This window comes from Apodemus sylvaticus, chromosome 9 (assembly GCF_947179515.1).
Source record: "Apodemus sylvaticus chromosome 9, mApoSyl1.1, whole genome shotgun sequence".
In the NCBI taxonomy this organism is placed as follows: Eukaryota; Metazoa; Chordata; class Mammalia; order Rodentia; family Muridae; genus Apodemus; species Apodemus sylvaticus.
Genome location: NC_067480.1, coordinates 94,817,793 through 94,840,369, shown reverse-complemented (window position 1 = coordinate 94,840,369; position 22,577 = coordinate 94,817,793). Strand labels below are relative to the sequence as shown.

The 22,577-nt window shown below is 37.9% G+C and overlaps 2 protein-coding genes across 2 annotated transcripts in view; both read left to right on the top strand.

Annotated features, from left to right (window-relative positions):
* The window catches only part of LOC127691977 (adhesion G protein-coupled receptor B3-like), a 206,042-nt gene extending 194,126 nt beyond the window's left edge, over positions 1-11,916 (top strand). The window contains exon 14 of the mRNA XM_052191866.1: positions 11,764-11,916. Within this exon, the coding sequence (XP_052047826.1) occupies positions 11,764-11,916 (153 nt within the window). The remainder of the gene's footprint in view (positions 1-11,763) is intronic.
* Positions 1-22,577, top strand: part of Adgrb3 (adhesion G protein-coupled receptor B3) — a 349,818-nt gene that overhangs the window by 81,489 nt on the left and 245,752 nt on the right. The window lies entirely within an intron of this gene.

Below are 22,577 nucleotides of genomic sequence, written 5' to 3'. Positions count from 1 at the left end.
TGTATAAGTTTCAGCTCATTTATAATTTTCAGTAAATTAAGAAGGAAAACATAATTTTCTATATTATTCATTCAAAATTAAATCTATTTTTAATGTATGTATATGAATGTTTTGCATGAAAGTAGGCATGTGTGCCATGTATGTACGTGGAGCCCTCAGAGATTGCAAGAGAGTGTTGGGTTCTCTGGAACTACAGTTATTTACGGGTAGTTGGGAGCTGGGAACCAAACCCAGGTACTCTGCAAGAGAAACAAACATTCTTAACTGATGAACCATCCCCTGGCCTCAACATTAGCTTATTTTTTAATTTCAGAAACTTGTGAGAATTTTTATTAATTTTCTGGCATGAAAATATGATAAGGTGAGGCTATTAGTCACTTATTAGCTTCTGGGAAATTTATTTACCCAAAGTTATTTTTTTTTCATTAGAAGCAATGGGCCTAATTTTTATCTTAATGATTTTTCCTAATAATGATTTTTTATATCAAATAATTGAATGCTTATTACTTTAGGTGTGATTTAAACCCACGTTAATGGCATCATGGAAGTCAGACCAGTTGGCCGAGTTTACAAAGCAAAGGAGCATTCTTTTAATTATAGGAGGACAGAGGTCTGTATTACTTAATTTCTTAAGTCCCAGAGTGTAAGGCTTTTGAGTTTATGTATGAAAGGCCGTTGACGGTTTCAAGTAACATCATCCTGGGAAAAGAAGAACTATCCCAGTACCACTGACTAGGTGCTATAATTTTTGATGTTAGGTCACCAAATACCTTTCATATGCTGCTACACTGCTCATCCCAGGGAACGTTCTAAGTTCTCCATGTCCAAAAGTTCTTTGATTAATGTCACAGCCAGTGCCTTGTAGATAGTAAACCTGGGATCATAATAAACACTAAAATTGTTCAGAATAAAACAAAAGGAGATTTTTTTCTCTAACTTGAATTCATGCTAATTATACAGAGAGACAAAGAAATACTAAAAGGGGTATGGTCTGTGGGAGGTTCATTGGTTAAGGAAGACTATTTCTCTTGGGGGGCAAGGGGGGATCCTGCCAGAATTACTATTGCATGTCTCACAGCCACAGCCCATGGGAAATGATACCCTTTCCTGGACTCTGTGAGAACCTACACAGACTGGCACAAGCACACACAGAATCACAAGCACGCACACACACACACACACACACAGATGCAAATAAAATTAACCTTTTAATAGAAAGAGAACTATGGAAGAGAGATTTATTTTGTCTGGCATGATTTTGGAGCTGGCAAGTCTAAAATAAGTAACCTGTGCAGCTAATGCTACATGGCACAGTCCTGAGTTTAAACCTGGAGGGCATGTCCACGCATGATAAATCAGACAGAACTCTAGGCAGAGTCTTGAGGCAGAATTTCTTCTTCACCAGGACCCCTGTTTTCACACCTAAAAGCTTCAGCTACTTTGATTGAGTCCCATTGTCATATGCAGGGCAATTCACTTCTTTTTAAGTCAGCTGAGCGTAAATGGTAAGCTCATCTAGACAGCAGAGAGACCAAACAGCAGAGCAGCATCATCTAGGCAGGTTGACCCACCAAGTTAACCATAGTAAGCTTCAGGATAACACCTCTCACATACCTGCTTTGCCCCTGCACTTCATTAAAAGTAATGACACACAAGCAAGATGGAAATAAGGAAACTGTCTTTAGGTTCCGTGTAGAATTTCGAGGAGATGATACAGGCACATGATTTTTCAAGACTCAGATCTAGTTGAAAGCCCTAGGTGGGGGAAACCTTTCTTTGATGATCTCCAGGTAGGCAGTCAGAGGAATTTGGGGGAAAGTGATTGTGGAGGCCTGCGCCCATGGGTTGCAGTAGAAACTGAAAGTCTTCTCTTGCCCCAAGTGGGATTAAGGAGCTGGAATTTCAAAATGTAACATTAAATAACAGCTTTGTCTTCTTTACTATTAGAGGAAGATGAAGGTCTAGGGCTTTCAGAAAGGAGCTTACCTTTCTGAATTACCAAACTGCTTGTCCTTGGGCAGGTGGCTCACTGCCTGGGGCAGAGCTTTGTGAGAGGACATTACTGCAGTGGGCATGCTGGGCTTGCTAATGTGCCTCTGACAGGCAAGCTTCCTTAGTGCCTGCCAATGGGGACTCAGCCCTGCAAATGCAGCTTGGCCTGTGGGCTTCTGGGCTGTGACTGCCTAGACTGCCCCTTCCTTCCACTTGAGTTGCACTGATTTCTGAACTTAAAGCCCTGGGGAAGCTTCCTCATTCAACTAGTAACTTACTTTTCCTATTAAGCAACAGATCTTCACTGAATTAATTAAAATCGGAGGGAAATGATAGAGAAGCTCTATCGATAACATCTGTATTTCAATGACAGTGCTAATTTAGTATGAATATGAATGTAAATATACTTTCAGAAATAACTAAAATATAGCTAGAAAATGGGTTAAGTCCTTGTGTATCACTTTATTCTCTGCCTTTTTATCTCTTATATCCTTAGTAGGATTCCCTGTTAATTTATATGCTATAGATGTTTTAAAGGCTGAATAAAATTCCATTACCTTAACATTCTCCACAGTAGTGTAGTTTACTGATAAAATACTAAGTATGATATTTCTCTAAAACACTCAATCTTGAAATTTTGTAGCTGTCAGGATACTTGTCTTTACACATGAAGTGTAAGGAAAAAAATACATTAGTGAAACCTAAATCACTGTTCTCTACTAAGAATTGAATTACATTGAGAAAAATTCTTGGAGGCAGTGGGTAACACTTCAGGAGTAAACATTAGTTTAAAAATGTCATTAGCTCAAGTTCAGAAACTAGGCTGACGAGTCAAGGGCACGTCATCCTTAAATTTTTCATTATCTCTAGCTTTGAGGCAGGAGGCTCCACTGCCAAGACAAATTTCCAGTGCCCTCTAACTATTGTCTTGTCATCTTGTGTCTGAGTATGATGTGTTTTATTGAATTAGATTAAAATTAAGTCTGGAAGCTTATTATGCAACAGTCTCTAAAGAACACCCGTTTCCTTCACTGATGCCAGCTTTATGCATCGCTAATACCCACAGTGTAAGTCTGTTCTATTCCTCTCTAGAATGACTATCTCTAAACATGGAAAGATAACAGCATTATCTAATTGTAACAACCAAATTTTTCTTCCCTGCTTCTTTTAATTCTTCTATCAGTATCGTCATTTTCCAAAGTCATAAAGATAACCTCGTAATTAACAGTTCTCAGTCTGTAGGCTATAGATACAGCACTAAGACAGGAGCTCCTGGAGGTGCTTGGCTGTATTATCAATTAGTTTGAAGAAGCAGCTCACTCCCATTGTCACCACTTGAAACCTACAGTGACTTTGACAGAGCGGTGTTCTTTCTTGGAGACCAGAGCATCGTCATCAGATTTATGCATTTCATTGTTGAACAAGAAGGAGACTGAGATTTTATAATGGTCATAGTTAAAATGCCAAGGAAGAGTCCACTCTAGCAAACTGAATGTACAACATTTAAAAAGTTCATGGTCAACTAGAAGGAATCTAGAAAAGAGACTTCAAAATCCTCAACATGAAACTCAGCCAGCTATCTGGTCAACGAATACTGCCTGCAATATATGAAGTCTCAGACTACCAGAGGGATGATCCCGGGATGCTATGCATCAACCCAGCAAAAGTGAGCCCTGCTGATCTTTTCATCAACCTCCCTTCAGCTCTTCATTCAAGCTAAAAATAAGCAAATATGCAAGCCATGTTCAGGACCCTCAGATGCCAGAATCCCTGGCTCATTTCAGATTTCTGAATCTCAGCATCTGAAGTAAAAGTCATCAAAGAAAGCAGATTGGGAAAATGCTAAGGAAGTCAGATTGCAGCCCCAAATATGTCTTATATTGGTACTAAATCTACTTTCCCAAAAATTGTTCCACCTCTTAGAAAATATATACTTAACTTAAATATGAAGATATTTCTATATAAAGTCTTGAAATATATTGCTTAATAATTAAGGAAAGGTATAAAATTTGTTATCTGTTATGACAAAATTGTTTCATGATGCCAATATTCTAAATATTTCCTATGAAATGTGATGTATATGATAATTGTGTCTTTAAAACGCCTAACATGATTAAGCTATAATTTTATTCCATTCACCAAAAAAATTAGATGATAATCCACAAACAGTGGTTTTTCACAGAATAGGTTTTACAAAGTTGAAATTTATTGTTAATGGGGCTTTATGCTTACATACCAGCATATAAATGTCCTTCTCCCACATAATAGCTATTATAAAAATATTCTGACTGACGTGGATGTCAGAAAGCACTGATAATTTACTTTATGTATCTATCTTAGCAGGAAATTTATTACAGAGAAAGTATGGAGTGGATGATTCTCACAATGATCATCAGCATGAAATATTAGTATATGATGAAGTCTTAGATTGATATGAAATATTATTTATACATTAAGCAGACATTTATTCATGATTTTTTTGCATGAGATACATAATAAGAGCTTGGAATATTCCAGTGAGCAAAAGTACTGTCCTTGTGCACTTGAAACACCTATTTTCACCTATATAGACAATAGACAAAAAGTTTAGTAAGTAAGCAAAAAATTCTGGAAGGTAACAAGTACTCTAAGAGAAGAAAAAGGTCTGGAAAGATGGCCTAGTGGTTAAAAGTGTGTTTGAGGGTCTCATGGAGGTCCCGAGTTTGGCTCCTAGCTGCAATGGCGTACAGTTTACAATGGCCTCTAGCTCCAGCTACATAGAATGGATGGTTCTTTTCTGTCTTCCAAGAGCATCCACATACAAGCACACATATACAGATATAGAAAAATACACAAAAATAAATAAAAAAATAAAAGCAATCTTTCAATTTAAAACAAAAGAAGGTAGAACATGGTTATAACATAAGAATCCTTATTCTGGAAAGGTCTGGTCAACATTATCCTTGCTGAGTAAGGGCATTGGAACACAGGCTCAAACAAATGCTGAATTATATGTGATAACATACATAGATAGATAGATAGATAGATAGATAGATAGATAGATAGATAGATAGATGTAGAGATATGGATATGGATTATGTGGAAAAAAGCATTCCAGGCTGTAGACTGGAGGAGGAGCAGGAGGCTGAGTGCAGCAAATTCAAGCACTTTGCAACAGCTGGGCTTGAAGAGTTGAGAAGACAGGCTCTGAAGGCTATGAAAGTCACATTTGGGAAATGGTAGGAATCTATCCTCTGTACGTTCAATTAGAAGCTAGTTATGGAGCCTAGCAATTGGTGCTCTAACTAGATTTAGACTTTGTATTAGTTTGGGTTCTCTAGAGTCACAGAATATATGGGCAGTCTCAATATAGTTAGGGAATTTGTCGATGACTTACAGTCTATAGTCCAACTCCCCAAAAATGGGTAGCAGCAGCTGTGGATGGAAGTCCAAGGATCTAGCAGTTGCTCAGTCCCACAAGGCAAGCAGGCAAGGAAAAGTAAGTAAATCTTCTTTCTTCCAATGTCCTTATATATCTCCAGCAGAGAGTGTAGCCCAGATTAAAGGCTGTAGGTCTCCAACAGAGGGTGTGGCCCAGATTACAAACATGTGGGTCTCCAGCAGAGGGTATGGCCCAGATTAAAGGTGTGTGCCTCCATGCCTTTAATCCCAGATGATCATGAACTCGAGATCTCCTTGTCTTAATCTTCTGAAATTCATAGCCACTATGCTTCAAGAGCTCCATGCCAAGATCCAGGTCAGAAACTTATATCTCTGAGCCTCCAGATTAGGATCATAGGTGAGCCTTCCAATTCTAGATTGTAGTTCATTCCAGATATAGTCACGTTGACAACCAGGAATAGCCACTACAGACTTTTACTCCCTTGAGTCAATATTGTCTCTCTCCCTTTGTTTAGTTTATATAATTCAACGAATACTTGACATGAAGACTTTGTGGCAGACATGAAGGAATCTATCATAAAGAGCCAGATCAGAGTAACAACTCTACAGCTCATATGCCAAACAGACACTGGGGACATGAAGCTGGTGGGAAAAACAATTCCCCTCCATTTTTGTGTAATTTCAAGGAAATGAGAAGCATTACATGGGGGTAAAGTGGAGGCATTGTCTGTGTTTTGTTAGGAGTTTAAGACATAGGTTAATAGAGGTGAGTGTCTGCCAGCAACATGCTGGTGATGTTCCTTGCATGATCCAGTAGAAAGCACGGCTGCTTGAATGTCATCATGTCTTTACTGACATGAAGAATAGTAGGTATTTTTTATTACAAAATAGAAAATTATATTTCGATATGAATTGATTTCTTCAAGTTTAAGCAGTTATAATTTTACATGTTTAAATTTGGCTTATAACCTGGGTTTTTTTTCTTACTTCAAAAAAGTACATTATGATATCTATGATTTTATAGATGTCCACAGATAAGGGAAAAATAACGTGAGACACAGAAGCACTTTCCCAAGAAAATTCACTATGTTTTCATTCTGTTAGAAGACAGGACATTCAGGCTGTGTCAATTTGTATAGTAGGAAAGAAAAATGGTCTAGGCTTTCAAGGATTTATCAGACTATAATTTAAAATATGAAGCTACAAAGCCTCTTGTTCTCTCTCTCTTTCTTTGAGTGTGTGTGTGCGTGTGTATGTGTGTATGTGTGTGTGTGTTTGTGTGTATGTATGTGGGGGTGTTTATCACATATCCTACGGATTAAATAATAAAGACTGAAAGGATAATAGCTCCTACAGTGTAGGAATATTGTAGGGTTCAGTTGTGATTAGTATTTGAGACTTACCTTTTAGATGTCTTGAATAGTAAGGCAATGATCACTTCACTGTTTAACGATGTTTTCTCAATTTTAGTTCAATCTTTTCTACATTGAACCCTGCTTTTTGTGATAAAATCCTTTCAAATCTTCTGAAAAAAACAAATTAATTGTATTATTTTCTTCTCAAATTAATTATTTCTATTACTTCTAGAGCCTGCTATTGCATTTCCATTTACTGGAATATTTTTTTAAATTTTTATTGTTACCATGAATTTTTTCAAGGGCTCTGACATGCTTGATTCAGAACAGATTAATAAGAAAGAATGCAAGTTCAAAGCATATAGACAGCTGGCATGGGAACACTATGTATGTATGGGACATGCCTTTCTATACCTTCTGAGGCAAGATGTTTCTCTGTAGTGTCTACCACACCTGACAGGCTTCCTCTTGCCGTCTGTACTCAAGGAACATTGACATAGGTCATTCTAATGTCAGCTGAATGTGTATCTTAGAGAGCATTACTTTTATCTGTGTGTGCCATACTACTACACCATTTGTGGAAAGCCAGGATCTCTATAGATAGAATCAACTCTCCACAGATCAGAGTGTGTGGAGACTTCTTTTGAGACTTCTTGGCTTAACTAGAACAATTTTGTATATTTCATCTATGGATTGTATGTTAGTGTCCCCAAGTTCACATATTAAAATAATGAAACCCAAGCAATACTATTAGATGTTAGGTCCATTGGGAGGGAGGTAAATTACTGCCCTTAATATTGTTGACTTTGAAAAGGTCCTTAGAGGATACCTAAGCCCCTTATACCATCTGAAGATACAACTAAGAGATGTTATCTATAACCCATCAAGCAAATATTTCAGTACCTTCCTTTTTGCCTTCTTAGCCTCCAGAACTACAAGAAAGACATTTCTGTTGACAATAAGACAATAGACTATTGGGGTTTGTTCTTACAATGCAAACAGACTAAGACTGTCACTAACAAGAAACAAGTACCTGACTGGGCCCCAAAATCTTTAACACTTTTTTTTTAAAAAATTTTCTATATTCTTTATTTACATTCCAAATGATTTTCTCTTTCCCAGTTCCCCCCTTCCCCTAAGTTCCATAAGTCCTCTTCCCTCCAACAGTTCCCCAATCAACCCCCTCCCACTCCTCTGTTCTGGCAATCCCCTTGAGGACATGGGCACAGGGGGAAAGTTCCTGAACGGATCACCAATAGCTTATGCTCTAAGATCAAGAACTGACAAGTGGGACCTCATAAAATTGCAAAGTTTCTGTAAAACAAAGGACACCCTCAAAAATCCTTTAACACCTTTAAGGACTCTGATAGTTTAGCAGTGCTTCTTAGAAACAATACTGTCTACATCCCATCTTGAAGACACTTTGTTCTGCTCTGATTTCTGTTTTAGTCTATTTCCATCCATATCCACTTCTCAGAGTTACTGCATGGCCTTTAGCACCTGGTTTTACAAATAGATTGGATGCCATTTGGATGAATTGAAGAGAACTACCAAAGGATGGTGAAGTTTGTATCTCCTAATGACAGTCAAGTCCAGGACACTAAATCTGCGACTGCTTTATTGCTTTCTTCTCTGATTGAACATAATATAGATTTATTTTCCTGATATTTATTGCTAGGAATTTAATAGTATAAAGGAAGCAAGTTTGGCCTGAGGCTAGGGAGGAAAAAGGAAATGATTGGGAGTCAAAGGTGAAAGAGATATCCTATTTTCCAATTTCTACCCCTGGGGATAGGTACTGGGCACATTTCTCTGTCACTGTTTAATATTTCAGCTGGCAAGAAAAGTTATTATCCAAACAGTCTAGGATTTACCTAAATGCAAGGCATCTGAATACCTACAACAGCATAAGAGAATCAGAGGTGAAGGAGTAAATAAGTCAATGAAAATGGTTCAAAATTACCCTTCCTTAATTTTTCTGCACATTAAAATGGGAAGGAATCAAGGTTTTTATTTCTCTATGTGCTGAGAGACAGCCTTGGACAATGGCATGGGTACCAAGGTGATCAGAAGTCAGGCAGCAGGTAATATACAGGTAAACTTCAAGGGTCGTTTATACACGTGCATGCACTTGGGCGCGTGTACACACACACACACACACACACACACACACACGGTGGCAGGGAAAGAGAGCATTGGGGAGGGAGAGGTTGAGGTTGGACTAGATAAGAAGCCTATAGACAGGGCACCAAGCTGAATGTCCCTAAACCTCTGAACAACACCAAGAGCAAAGAAAGAAATGAGACATGTTCTTTGCCTCAGAAAACTGGGCATGACACTTCTGGAGGACCCTGCTATGCCACTCCTGGGCATATACCCAGAGGATTCCCCAGCATGTAATAAGGACACATGCTCCTCTATGTTCATAGCAGCCCTATTTATAATAGTCAGAAGCTGTAAGGAACCCAGATTTCCCTCAACGGAGGAATGGATACAGAGAATGTGGTATATTTACACTATGGAATACTACTCAGCTATTAAAACAATGAATTCATGAAATTCTTAGGCAAGTGGGTGGAACTGGAGAATGTCATCCTGAATGAGGTGACCCGATCACAAAAGAACACACATGGCATGCACTCGCTGATAAGCAGATATTAGCCCAGAAGCTCAGAATACCCAAGAAGCAATTCACATATCAAATGATGCCCAAGAAGAAGGAAGGAGAGGCCCCTGGTCCTGGAAAGGCTCAGGCAGTGTAGGGGAATACCAGGACAGGGAAACGGGAAGGGGGTAATTGGGGAACAGGGGGAAAGGGAAGAGGGCTTATGGGACTTTCGGGGAGGGAGGGATGCAGGAAAGGGATATCATTTGAAATGTAAATAAAGAATATATCAAATAAAAAAAAAGAAAAGAAAATATGAGGACAGGAATCTAGGAACCAAACACACTCACCTCCAGGCCTTTATCTCCTCACTGTTTTATTTTGTTTTTGTTTTTGTTTTTTTAATGCATCCAGGCTCCCTGTCTGTGACTATGCTTTGGACTGTGTTGACAGAGGTTTTAGTTAAGTAGGAAGGAGAAAAATTGAGGAAGACATTTTTTAATTGAAGAAAAATGTGGGAATGTTTGAATATGTACATATATTTATCTAGGAGACACGGTTTTTAACCTGAAACTGGCTAGAAAACAGTACGTCTCTAGTAAATTGCTAAGGTAGAAACAAATTTGGGTGTTTGTTTGTTTTGTTTTTTACTGAAAATAATTATTCCATGAGCTGAATCCTGTTCAATAAGTGTAAGTTATTTCTGAAAGAAATATATGAAGGAGTTTCATACCCAACCAGAGCTTTGTATTTAGTGTGTAATTTTGAGCTATTGATACTATAGTAGTGTGTGTTGCAGGAAAACACTTTATAAGTGCTAATACAACATTTCATTGATAATTAATTAAATAACAATTAAGTTTAAGATATAATATATCCATGTCTTCACCTCAGCTTTGCTTTAGAGACTGTTGCAGTCATTTATAAATATCCCTACAACTTCTTACACCTAGATAATTTCATTGCATAAATTAATCAAGTATCACTAACAATCTCAACTTTCAAATTTATACCTATAAAAACTGACTAAGAGAGCTGAGTGAACCTTAATTGTAGAATATATACTTAGCATGCCAAGGGCCAGATAAGCACTCACTTTCCACACCAATAGCATATACACATGTTAGAAATTATTCATGATCCTTATGAGCCACCAAATGCATCCTATTTGTTATCACTCTTATTTAAAGGTCTATATCAGGATACTGCACATGACATATGTGCTCATTTCAAATAGTATGTGTTTGTAGTAATAGTGATTTCAAATTATTTCAATTAATTTTTTTGAGATGGGGGTCTCCCTAATATAGTTCTGACTGGTCTGGGGCTTACAAGTAATCTGTTTGTCTTCCTAGTCCTGGGATTAAAGCAATGTGTTGCCATACCCACCAAATGTTTATCTCTTGTCTTTATAAGTAGTTGTTATTGCCTTAGTTACTTTTCTGTTCATAGGAAGAGCCGCCATGACCAACTTAAGGCCATTTTAAAAAGAAAAGCATTTGACTGAGGCATGCTTGTAGTTTCAGTTAGTGAGACCCTGACCAGCACAGCAGGAAGCCGAGCAGCCAACAGGTGTGGTGCTTGACAAATCCTGAAAGATTACATTTTATTCAAAAGCTGGAGGTAGACAGAGTGAAGCTGGTCCTGATGCACAGGCTCTTGGAGCCTTAAAGCCTATTCCATGGGCACACTGCCCCAAACGAGGCTGGACCTCCTCAGGCATCCACAACATTTCTACGGAGACCATACTCATTCAAACCAGTACACTCGTATGCTTTTTTATTTTACTCTTTACTGTTATTAATAATGTGTCTCTGTAAGATCAGGGGTTCATAGAGACCAGAGTTGGGCCCCCCTGGAGCTAGTTACAGATGGTTGTAAACTACCTGATTTGGGCGCTGGGGCCTAAACGGGTCCTCTGAAAGAGTAGTATGTCCTTCCAACCTAGAGCCATCTCTCAGCCCCTGAGATAAGAATCTAAACCCTGAGTTTTTAATCATCTTTTACGTGAAAAATGAAGGGACTGGGACTCAATGAAAATATCCTTTGGGTTCAAAGTTACCCATTTGTCTCTATCATGACAGCATCGGAGCTATTTTCTGTCTTTTTATGTCTATTTTTGATCTTGACTCTAGTTAAAATGGATCCTATGCAGGTCAATCTGACCCATATACTATACAAGTTGTTTTGGAGTTATGAAGCCTAAAAATCAGATAATGTCTAAACCTGCCATAAAAAATTTGCCTCGTGCTTTCTGTTCCGCAGAGTGTAATTACCTCTTTTATAATTACATCTGGTCTCGATAACTATGTTGCTTTAAAAAGCGTTTTGAGAGGGTAAAATGTCTCTTTCATTCTAACTGGACAATGATTTTCATTTTAAAAATTAAATGTTGATACCTACTAATAAATGGACTCTTTCTTCCAAAAGGTTTCTTTGCTTTATCTAAAGAGTGTAAGTGCTGGCGCCGTCCTTGTCATTCTCCTGAAGATTGTGACTTTGCACTACTGCACACGAGCAGAATCTGCCATTCTGGCAAATTTCCCACACTGTGAAAATAAGACAGTTAAACTGATGCTTTAATAAGCTAACAAATGGGGATTGGGTAGTGTGCTTTACAACTAGATTTAAAACTACACATTCAGCTTCTGGTATACTTTCTTTTCTTTTATTCGATATATTTTTTATTTACATTTCAAATGATTTCCCCTTTTCAGGCCCCCCATTCCCCAAAAGTCACCTAAGCCCCCTTCCCTCCCCCTGTTCTCCCATTCACCCTTCCCACTTTCCTGTTCTGGTTTTGCCCTATAGTTTGCTACACTGAGCCTTTCCAGAACCAGGGGCCACTCCTCCGTTCTTCTTGTACCTCATTTGATGTGTGGATTATGTTTTGGGTATTCCAATTATCTAGGCTAATATCCACTTATTAGTGAGTGCATACTATAATTGATCTTTTGAGACTGGGTTACCTTACTTAGCATGATGTTCTCCAACTCCATCCATTTGTCTAAGAATTTCATGAATTCATTGCTTCTAATGGCTGAATAGTACTCCATTGTGTAGATATACCACATTTTTGTGCATCCATTCTTCCGCTGAGGGATACCTGGGTTCTTTCCAGCTTCTGACTATTATAAATAGGGCTGCTATGAACATAGTAGAGCACGTATCCTTATTACATGGTGAGGAATCCTCTGGGTATATGCCCAGGAGTGGTATAGCAGGATCCTCCGAAAGTGATGTGCCCAGTTTTCTGAGGAACCCCCAGACTGATTTCCAAAGTAGTTGTACCAGTTTGCAACCCCACCAGCAATGGCGGAGTGTTCCTCTTTCTCCACATCCTCTGCAACACCTGCTGTCTCCTGAATTTTTAATCTTAGCCATTCTGACTGGTGTAAGGTGAAATCTCAGGGTTGTTTTGATTTGCATTTCCCTAATGACTAATGAAGCTGAGCATTTTTTAAGATGCTTCTCAGTCATCTGAAGCTATGGCCACTTGATCCTCGACAAAAAAAGATAGCCTTTTCAACAAATGGTGCTGGTTCAACTGGTGGTCAGCATGCAGAAGAATGTGAATTGATTCATCCTTATCTTCTTGTACTAAGCTCAACTCCAAATGGATCAAGGACCTAAACATAAAGCCATACACTCTGAAGCTAATAGAAAAGAAACTGGGGAAGACCCTTGAGGCCATGGGCTCAGGGGGAATGTTCCTGAACAGAACACCAATAGCTTATGCTCTAAGATCACAAATTGACAAATGGGACCTCATTAAATTACAAAGTTTCTATAAGGCAAAGGACACCATCAAAAGGACAAATTGGCAACCAACAAATTGGGAAAAGATCTTCACCAACCCTGCATCTGATAGAGGGCTGCTAATATCCAATATATACAAAGAACTCAAGAAGTTAGACCCCAGAAAACCAAATAACCTATTAAGCTCTGTACCCTAAAATGGGGTACAGAGCTTAAATCTACTATACTTTCTATTCAATAATTGAGAAACTATGGAGATGCCATTTGGCCTTTCTGTGTCTTAGTTTTCTGTTATAAAAATGAATATGTGCTATTATCCATCCTGTATATACAGAAGTAAATATACAAGAAAGAAAAGCACTAATACGGTCAGTTTTATTGACATGTGTAGCCTTTCATTCCTTCCTTCAGTTTTAATAGAGGAATGAACTTTTATTCTAAAATAGACAAAATGTTCATTATTTATATCACCACCAGTGTGTGTGCACCTGTGTGTGTGTGTGTGTGTGTGTGTGTGTGCGCGTGTGTGTGTACATTGTAGGTACACTTGCCCTTGAGTGCATGTGTGGAGGATATAGGTTAATGATAGATGTCTCTATTGCTTTCACTTTAGTTTTTGAGACAGCACTGGTGAGCTGGCTCTGTGGTGAAAGCACCTGTTTTGCAAGCCTGGTGACCTGCATTCAATCCCCCGGTGCCCATGTAAAGTAGGTAGGCTATAATCAACTCTATTAAGTTGTCTCCTGATTGCTACATTATGGGTTGTAGCACGTGGGTGCCCTCACAGGTGAAGCAAGCACACAAACATCTAACAGGAATGCTTAAAAGGTACAGGAGGTATCTCAAGGGAGCCGGAAGATCACAGCTTCATACAGACTAAGCCCTGGAACTTCTTGTGTCTGCCTAACCAACACTAGGCTCACAGGCTTGCCCCACCATACCAAGGCTTTATTGGGTACTAAAGATCTATTCTGGGGTTGTCACATTTGCTGACCTGTCATCTTTTTTTTGGATCCTTTCCCCCAAAGAATCTTGATATAAAGGACACCATGATCTTGAGACAAGAACAAGGTATTCGAATTGTAAATACTAAACCTTTTGTCACCTGACTTCTATGGTAGCCTCAGTGTTAGGATGAAGTCAAGCCCACATATGTTAAAAAAAAAAAACTGGCATTATGTTTGGACACAAATGCATTGGAAGTTCTCCTTTAGTCCTTCGCAAGACATACTCTACAATAAGAAAGTGTAAATTTGAAACATCAGCATAAGATTCCATGCAAATAATTTGTCTGTTTTTTGTTGTTGTTGTTGGATTTTATTTTCTACATCCTTTGTTTACATTCCAAACGATTTCCCATTTCCCAGTTCTCCCCTCCCCATAAGTCCCATAAGCCCTCTTCTCTCCACCCATTCCCCAATCACCCCCCTACCACTTCTCAGTCCTGGCAATCTCCTACATTGCTGCATCAAACCTTTCCAGGACCAGGGAACTCTCCTTCCTTCTTCTTGGGAATGATTTGATATGTGAGTTGTGTCTTGGGTATTCAGAACTTCTGGGCTAATATCCACTTATCAGTGATTGCATTCCATGTGTGTTCTTTTGTAATTGGGTTACCTTACTTAGGATGATATTTTCCAGTTCGAACTATTTGCCTAAGAATTTCATGAATTCGCTTCTTTTAATTGCTGAGTAGTATTCCATTGTGTAAATATACCATATTTTCTGTATCCATTCCTCCATTGAGGGGCATCTGGGTTCTTTCCAGCTTCTGGCTATTATAAATAAGGCTGCTATGAACATAGTGTAGCATGTGTCCTTATTGCATGCCTGGAATCCTCTGGGTATATGCCCAAGAGAGGTATAGCAGGGTCCTCTGGAAGTTAGACTCTTTCCAGTAAGCAACTGAGCATGGTCTGTGCAAAGTTAAGCTGCACAACTCTTCTCTCACTTAAGACTCCGTACTTTTTCTGAGACGGGCTCTCAATAAACAATTTAAATTAGTCCCCATTTTGCTAGAATTTTCAAATGTAATTTGCCAGATACATTTGAAAGTCAAACATATTTCTGAATTTTTAACCACATCAATTTTACTTGAAAATCTTATAACCGAAGCCAATATGACAAATTCTATGACTTAAGTCATTTATTAAACTTTAAGGCTGAAGTTTAAGAGAAAAGGGCACTTATCAAACCCAGTGGTCCATGATTTAAAGATAATTATTTGTTAAGAATAATGCATATAATTTAAAATGTTCCTTTTCTGACTTTGATATATGGTGATTATGAGTGCAGTTTATTGCTAATTCTTTTCTGCTCCTTGGTGAATCACATAGATATATACCAGCTTTTCCTGGGAAGGGAAAAAAAACTTCAGAAATCCTGATCACAGGATTGAAGCCAAGCGATCTATTTTTAGTACTTTCTCCGCAAAGTATACAATAAAAATGTAAATGGAATAGTGCTACTTTGGCCTAAGATCATTTTTCAAAGTATAAAATTGGCATTGTTTAAATTCTCTTTCACACTGTCTTCAAGGAATTTGGATACTTTAGGGGTCTTCAGATCCTACTTTTGCATTAAGTCTAACCACCTGCATTTGTCAAAGTTTCACAATACCCAGCCTTGATTAAAATTTGAGGATCAACTTGATGTATGTTCCACACCGTGCTGCTGAATTAGCACTCTGTTGGGCGGGTCCCGCTAAGCTTTCATGCAACTGATAACACCAGTTTTCTTGAGTTGTGAATCGTGGTATTCATTTTACCCAGGCTCTTTGTAGAGTAGGCGGTTTAACATTCTGGACTGCCACTAGGCTACAGATTCCTTATAACCAAGAACTGTTTTTATCCCTCTGTGTTGACCTGCACAACTTCAGTAGGCAGGCAAGCTATGGTGTCCACTTCATAGGTGAGTTAAACTGAAAGGGAGAGGAGTGTGGCTCGAGTAAGCCACAGTGTAACAGACATTTGGACATTTGGACCAGAGGAGCTGTTAAAATGTATTCTCTGCTGTCTACTGGCTAGAAGATGGCAGGGATTCAGAGCGTGTATCATGAATCAAACAAGTTTCTATGGAAACTAATGGAACTCCTTGAAACTGTAGATAATGCACATGAGATTAAAACAGAGAAGAGAAAGAGGTTAATAAAAAAGTTGGAGGGGGACATCAAGGAAAGATAAAGTATTAACAAATGACACAGAACGAGATAGCCAAGGTGACAGAATTTGAAGAACTTGAAAGAGCAAAAACATGGGCAAGAGAGGGGATTAAATAGAATATTGACAAGTGATATTAATGAACTATGAATAATAGCAGACATCAGAAATACCTTTTTTTATATAAGTGACAATCTTTAAAAGGTTCCATACCACGTTTAGATGTTTAGATGTTTGTATCCTAGGTTGCATTTTCTTACCTCACAGCTTCTCAGTTGTAGCCTCTGTTGAAGGCCAACACTCCGGAAGTGACGTCTGGGTGTCGCTGCATCATTCCATAGTATAAAAGAGAAACAAAAGCACTCTCCTAGGTTTCTCTCTGGTGCAGAACCGAGCAGCCGTGTCCTGGAGCAGCTTCCTTAGCTTCTTGCTACCATTTTCTGGTCGATTTTGTAGAGTTTGGGTCATTACAAATCAGATCGGAATTCCCCTGTTTCAGTTTATAAGGAGTAGTTTGTAAACAAGGATGCCAGATACTGTGAAGACCCACTTGATGGCTGACAATATCTGTCTCTGACTTCATATGAGAAAAAGCTCGTGGGCCACCTTTATGAAGGCACCGATGGCACTCAAGAGACCACTCTCCTGCACTATTCTCAGAGAAAAACCAACTTCTTAGGTGATCACACTGCAGGTCAGAATTTTCATGTGGCAATTTTAAGAGGTACAACTATCCAGACCATAAATTCTCTGTTTCCAGCTTGGCACATGATCATCTCTGTTTCACTGAGCCTAATTTGTAAGTCACTCCTTTGCATCATATCTGTGTGCCCATGGACTTGACATAATTATTCTTCCAGGGAGGGAGAAATCACTCTTTTGAACTAAGTAGACATGAATACCCCCCCCCCACACACACACACACCTGTTACTCTACCAGGCTGATCCTTCCTTTTAGGTTAGCTGTTTGCGTTTATTTTACTTTGTTTGCTCTGGTGCTGTGAATTGAACTTAGAGCCTAAGTACATTGTTGGCAAGGCCTCCATTACAGAATAAGACCTCAGCCCCATTTAAATGTATGGATTTTTTAAAAAATTTTCTTTTTACACTTCTGATCCTAGGTGCTCTATACACTCTTTCAATTTTTACCGTTGTTAACCCCTTGTAAACTAGATTTTATGAAGACTACTGTGGATCAGTAGCCCCACTGAATGTTCTTTTCCTGAACATTCCTTAACTGTCTTCAAATCCTCATTATAGCCCACTGTTATGCCCCTGAATATTCTATCTAGCTTTATAATGATACTCTAATTTCCTAATCCTTATTTTTGTTTTTTTTTTAAATTTATGTTCACAACATTAACATATTCTCAGAATATATCCTTATTTTTGTTTTTCAAATTTATGATCACACTATTAATACATTCTCATTTGCTCATCATTTCCCTTCATATTTCATCTTGCTTCTGAATCCATTTTTATTGCTTGAGATATATCTTTTACCTAGAAAATTCTACAAGAAGCTTCTCTTGGTCTCTGTCCAAATATATTTTTATTCAGTGTTCACTAATAAATGTTGTAGGATAGAGGGCTTTGAGCTAATTCTCTCCAACTTCAACAGCACTTTTTAATGAAAATAAAATATCCAGTTAAAAATTAAGAACCATTAAAACAGCATGATGGTTGAAAAGAAGCCATGAATCTCAAGTGTTGGAAGACAGCCATTAATTATTTGGAAATTAAAATCTAATATAAATTCATTTGAAATTAGGAAAAAGAGAATGTTTAACTCAATACTTTTTCAGTATAAGATATTTAATTAGAAACCATGGAATCATTATAGAGGTCAAATAGTAGAGTACTGAAAGCTAATATTGAAAATCAGCTTTAATTAAAATAGGGACAGGATATGACAATGAATATTCTCATTATGTATAGAACCAAAGAGAAGGAAATGTTTTTAACTTTGGACACAAGTCTGGCATAATCTCCCTACCCCCTGCATTTTTTTCTATAATGAAATGTATGAAGTTATTTTCAATTGGAAAGCTCACAGTTTGGGAGCATGAAAGTCTCAGATTGAAACTGTTTCTGAGTTCTTTGGATAAAATGTTCTTAATTGGGCATCCTCTTCCCAGTCAGACTCTCGAAGGGTCTCATTGTGGCCATCATTGTGCCATGATGGTGGGAACAATGTGTGGAAAAGAGCCACAGCAACTCAGTAAGACAGAGAGAGGCAGGCTCCAGGATGGTCTCTTTCCACAATAGCACCCCAACTCACACAATCAAGCCAGTTCTTTTCATAAGGACATCAACCTCTTCTGAGGGCAGCAACCACAATGTACAAGCCTCCTTCACCAGACTACACCTATGAAAGTTCTGCTACCTCAGTAGCTACACTGGAGACTACCTTCTAGCACATGACACTTTAATAAACATAGACCACTTGCAAATCATAGACAAATCCCTAGAATGTCGCTTTAACTGGTCCAGGTTCTATGCTTGTATTCATATTGTCAGCACAAGGATTTATAGGGACTATTTGAAAACAGTCACTTAACAGTATACATTAAACATTCTTCATGAAAAAGTCTATTATTCCTACCTTTTATTGTATCCCCATGTATGTTCCCTATCACTAACTCAACTCCTTCCGTTTCCTGGGGATTGAAGTTGTTTCACCTTCTCCAGATAGCTCTCTTTATCACTGTAATTTCATGTGGATTTTAGAGGCCTTAAGGTTTACACTGGGTACTACATACTCATTGCTGTGTCATCTACTGTGATATGTATTATTTTGCCACTATGAAAGCATACCGAGCACTTTTTATTTCTTTTTGACCATAAGGAACTTCATGTGTCTTTTCACATAAATGAGCCTTAATGTCTTTCTTGGTCCACTAGTAAAAGCTAAGCAATTTGCCAAGTGGAGCAGAGACAGGACCGAGAAAGGACAGTTTCTGCCCTTAACTCAGTGAGATCAGCCTTCTCGTTGAGGAGGCACACTCTAAAATAATTGAGTATAGATTTTTAAAGCATATATAAACATATGAACAAAAGAAAAAATGTAAGATAGCTGGGTACATTTCAAAAGAATTTGAAGAGCATTGTTTCTATAAACTACAGCGGTCAGAGAATGTTGACTGACTAAGAGTTAGTATACAGTTTTTCCTAAGGTTACGGGCTACTTTACAAGACATCCCTATGTGTTGTCCTTTTTCTTCCTTTCTAGGGTCTGTGTATTTTCACCTAGATGTCAAAATAATAACTTTCAGAATACCAAATAAGTAATGTCTCTGATTGTGTTAAGTAATGACTTCTATTGGCCATTTCAAACTTTCTGTTTTCTATTTTCTTCTGACCATAACTTAACATATGTAAATACTATTTAACAAATGAATCACAATTATACCTTTATTGATTAGAAGTTTGATGGATTATAACAAGCACTTAAATGTGTTGTGACATTAATTCCAATAAGACTCATGAAAATATCATCTTTGAGCTACTTATTACAAGGAAAACTGTGGTAGATATCTTTTTAAGAATTCTCTTAACCAAATAAACGTATCATATTAATTAAAAGAAATGGCTACTTCATTTATATACATTAATTTTTAAATTCAGACTAATAGCATTATACTTTTCTATCATTTTTTTAATTTTTTTTTACTTTTCCTCAAAGAACTTGGCTTTGGTATATTAAAACAAGTTAATTACTGGGAATTTGAGGTTTCTTGGTGCTAGGTGTTAAATCTTGTAATCCCTAACAGGTTAGACTGTAGCAATAAACAGAATACAACCCAAAGTTTTTCCTCTACAAGCTATCTACTGTGTGGCTGAACTGAAACATAAGAATATATATATATATATATATCAAGACACAACTTGCTTTTTATCATCGCTGAAGAAGGAAGACACAACAGTGACTGAAACCAACAATGTATGGTATCACTTTCCTATCATACTCTTTAGTAAGAGTTTCAGAAATATACTCACTAAGATTATATACAATAACAAACATTAGATATGTACATATCTATGTGTCTACATGTATATAATATATAATATACTATATCTTTATGACTGCCACCTCATTGAGTTCAAAAACAGACCTCAATCTCATCAGTTATTTTTCTTCTCTTATAAAATAACACCAGTTTCCAAAAAAAGAAATATTTTTCTTCTCACCATCTGATTGATGTGACAATATTTCTCTTTTTTCTCTGTCTTATTGCAAGTTTTCTGTATGCCTCAAATATGAAATTAAAATTGATGGGCATGCAGTCACCTCTAACTTCTGCATTTGGAAAGCCTTCTTACATGCTTTTCTCTTTTTCTTTACCCAGACTTATTTTCCTTTAAAAGAACGTTTTTACTTTTTTCCATCAGGTTGTATGTTAATATACTTTTTGCATTTGCTGTCCTTATTTACCCCCATTGGTTCGCCATGTGACAGTAAACCAGCCAGCAATGTATTTCCAGTTAGTTAGATGTTGCCTTATTCTTTGATTAATAAATAAATGCACATACCAATAAATCTTAGTAGGTTAATGTCATTGCTGAAACTATATATTGAATGTATTAATAACAATATGGCAATAACTATTAAAATAACTCCTTGATATGATATGGTTCAAACAATATAAGTATCTTTCTCTGCCTCTAAAAACAAAGTAGGTGGATAAGAGACTGCTAGGGTGCTATATCTCCAAATGGCCTTCAGCACCCCAGATTCCCAGCATCCCAGCATCCCAGCTGATGATTGAGCATCCCAGCTGATGGACACATTGCCAGTATCACTGACACCACTAAAGTCTGCTCTCAGGTCAGATTCATTGAAGAACAAATATCAAAAGTTGAATTGACATGGGCCCAGATAAGCCACCCAGTACTTCCATGTGCTTAATCTCAGTTCAAGCTGTCACGTGATCATACTGAACTTCAAGAGAGAATCTGGAAAGCTTGATCAACTTGAGAAAGAAAGAAGAAAAATGGAAGATACCTTGTAATTCACCACAACTACTTTTAAGAATATTGGATCCGATTCAGGAGAATTAGAGTTAAGAAACCATCGGTTCTATTACAGTTCGTGGTTACCTGTGTCAGGGTCTCCAATATGCCTCAGTATTCCCACTTGTGAACTTCTAAAGTTGTTTCGGAGGTCACCTTTGCTTTGTCACCACTCCGACAGGTTACCACCTTTATGCTTCACAGACTACTGATAAACTTATTCAGTGGCAGCCAAAATTTAAGTATTCATCTGAAATACTTAAATTTTTTTAATAAGCCCCGTGCAAGAGCAAGTTATTCAACTTCTTCATAAGTTCTTTCTTTGGAGGTGGAAGCTGGCTCACTGTCAGGTTTCTGGTGGTTAAAATGAGTTATCAGATACAATGAGTGCTTTTTTTTATTGGAGGTGCTATTTTTTTCTTCCCTGAATTGCAAATTAATGAGATTTATAAGATGAAGTTTATAAAATGTTAAGTTTAAGGAATTACAATGAGAAAAAAAAGAATGTCTCATTGTAAAGCTGCCATTAATACTGAAAGGGAGAGCTATATGAAGAAAGCCACATCATCGCTGCAGTGACTAAGGAAAGCAAAGGTTACAAGAAGACAAACATTAATGCAAGAAAATTTGCTGTACACCCATCAGAAGACTCGGGAGGAAAAGATCACTTGGTTCTAAAATTAACTAGTCCGTGGCTGGAGGCAGAGACAGCAGACTTTGATTTCCTAGTTTGCTCAAAGCCTAAGAATTTATGTTTGAAGAACCCAACACAAATGGAATGCAAAGCTGAAAAATAACCTCTTTACCTGTCCTACCACTCCATAACATTCCTGGCATTTTTTTTAATTGAATTGAAAAAAATCTGTACAATCTTTAGTGATCCTACGTTTCCCCTCCCCCAACTCTTCACAGCTCCTTTCCACTGGCCTGCCCGCTCTACTCCGTGGTTTTCTTTCCCTGACTTTAAAACACAAACTCACAAACGAACACATACGCAAATACCCAGCAGTAGTTGAGAACTGACACAGAGACTCACGGCTGGACAAGTGAGAGCTTCTGGGAGCACTGAGTCCTAAATGGATTGCTTTCATCCTCCCTTCTCCTCAGGGCTCAGGTACCCATGCTGAGGAGAAAGAAGAGATACAGTAAGAGCCAGAGGGCATGATGACTCCCAGCAAACTGTTCTCTCCTGACACAGCAGGCTTAGTGTTTAAATGAATTCACTGTGCCCATCCGCTCAAGCCAGAAGATGTCCCAGCACTGAGACCCGGAGCATGTGCACAGGCTCCCTCCCATCTCTGACCAAGAGGCAAC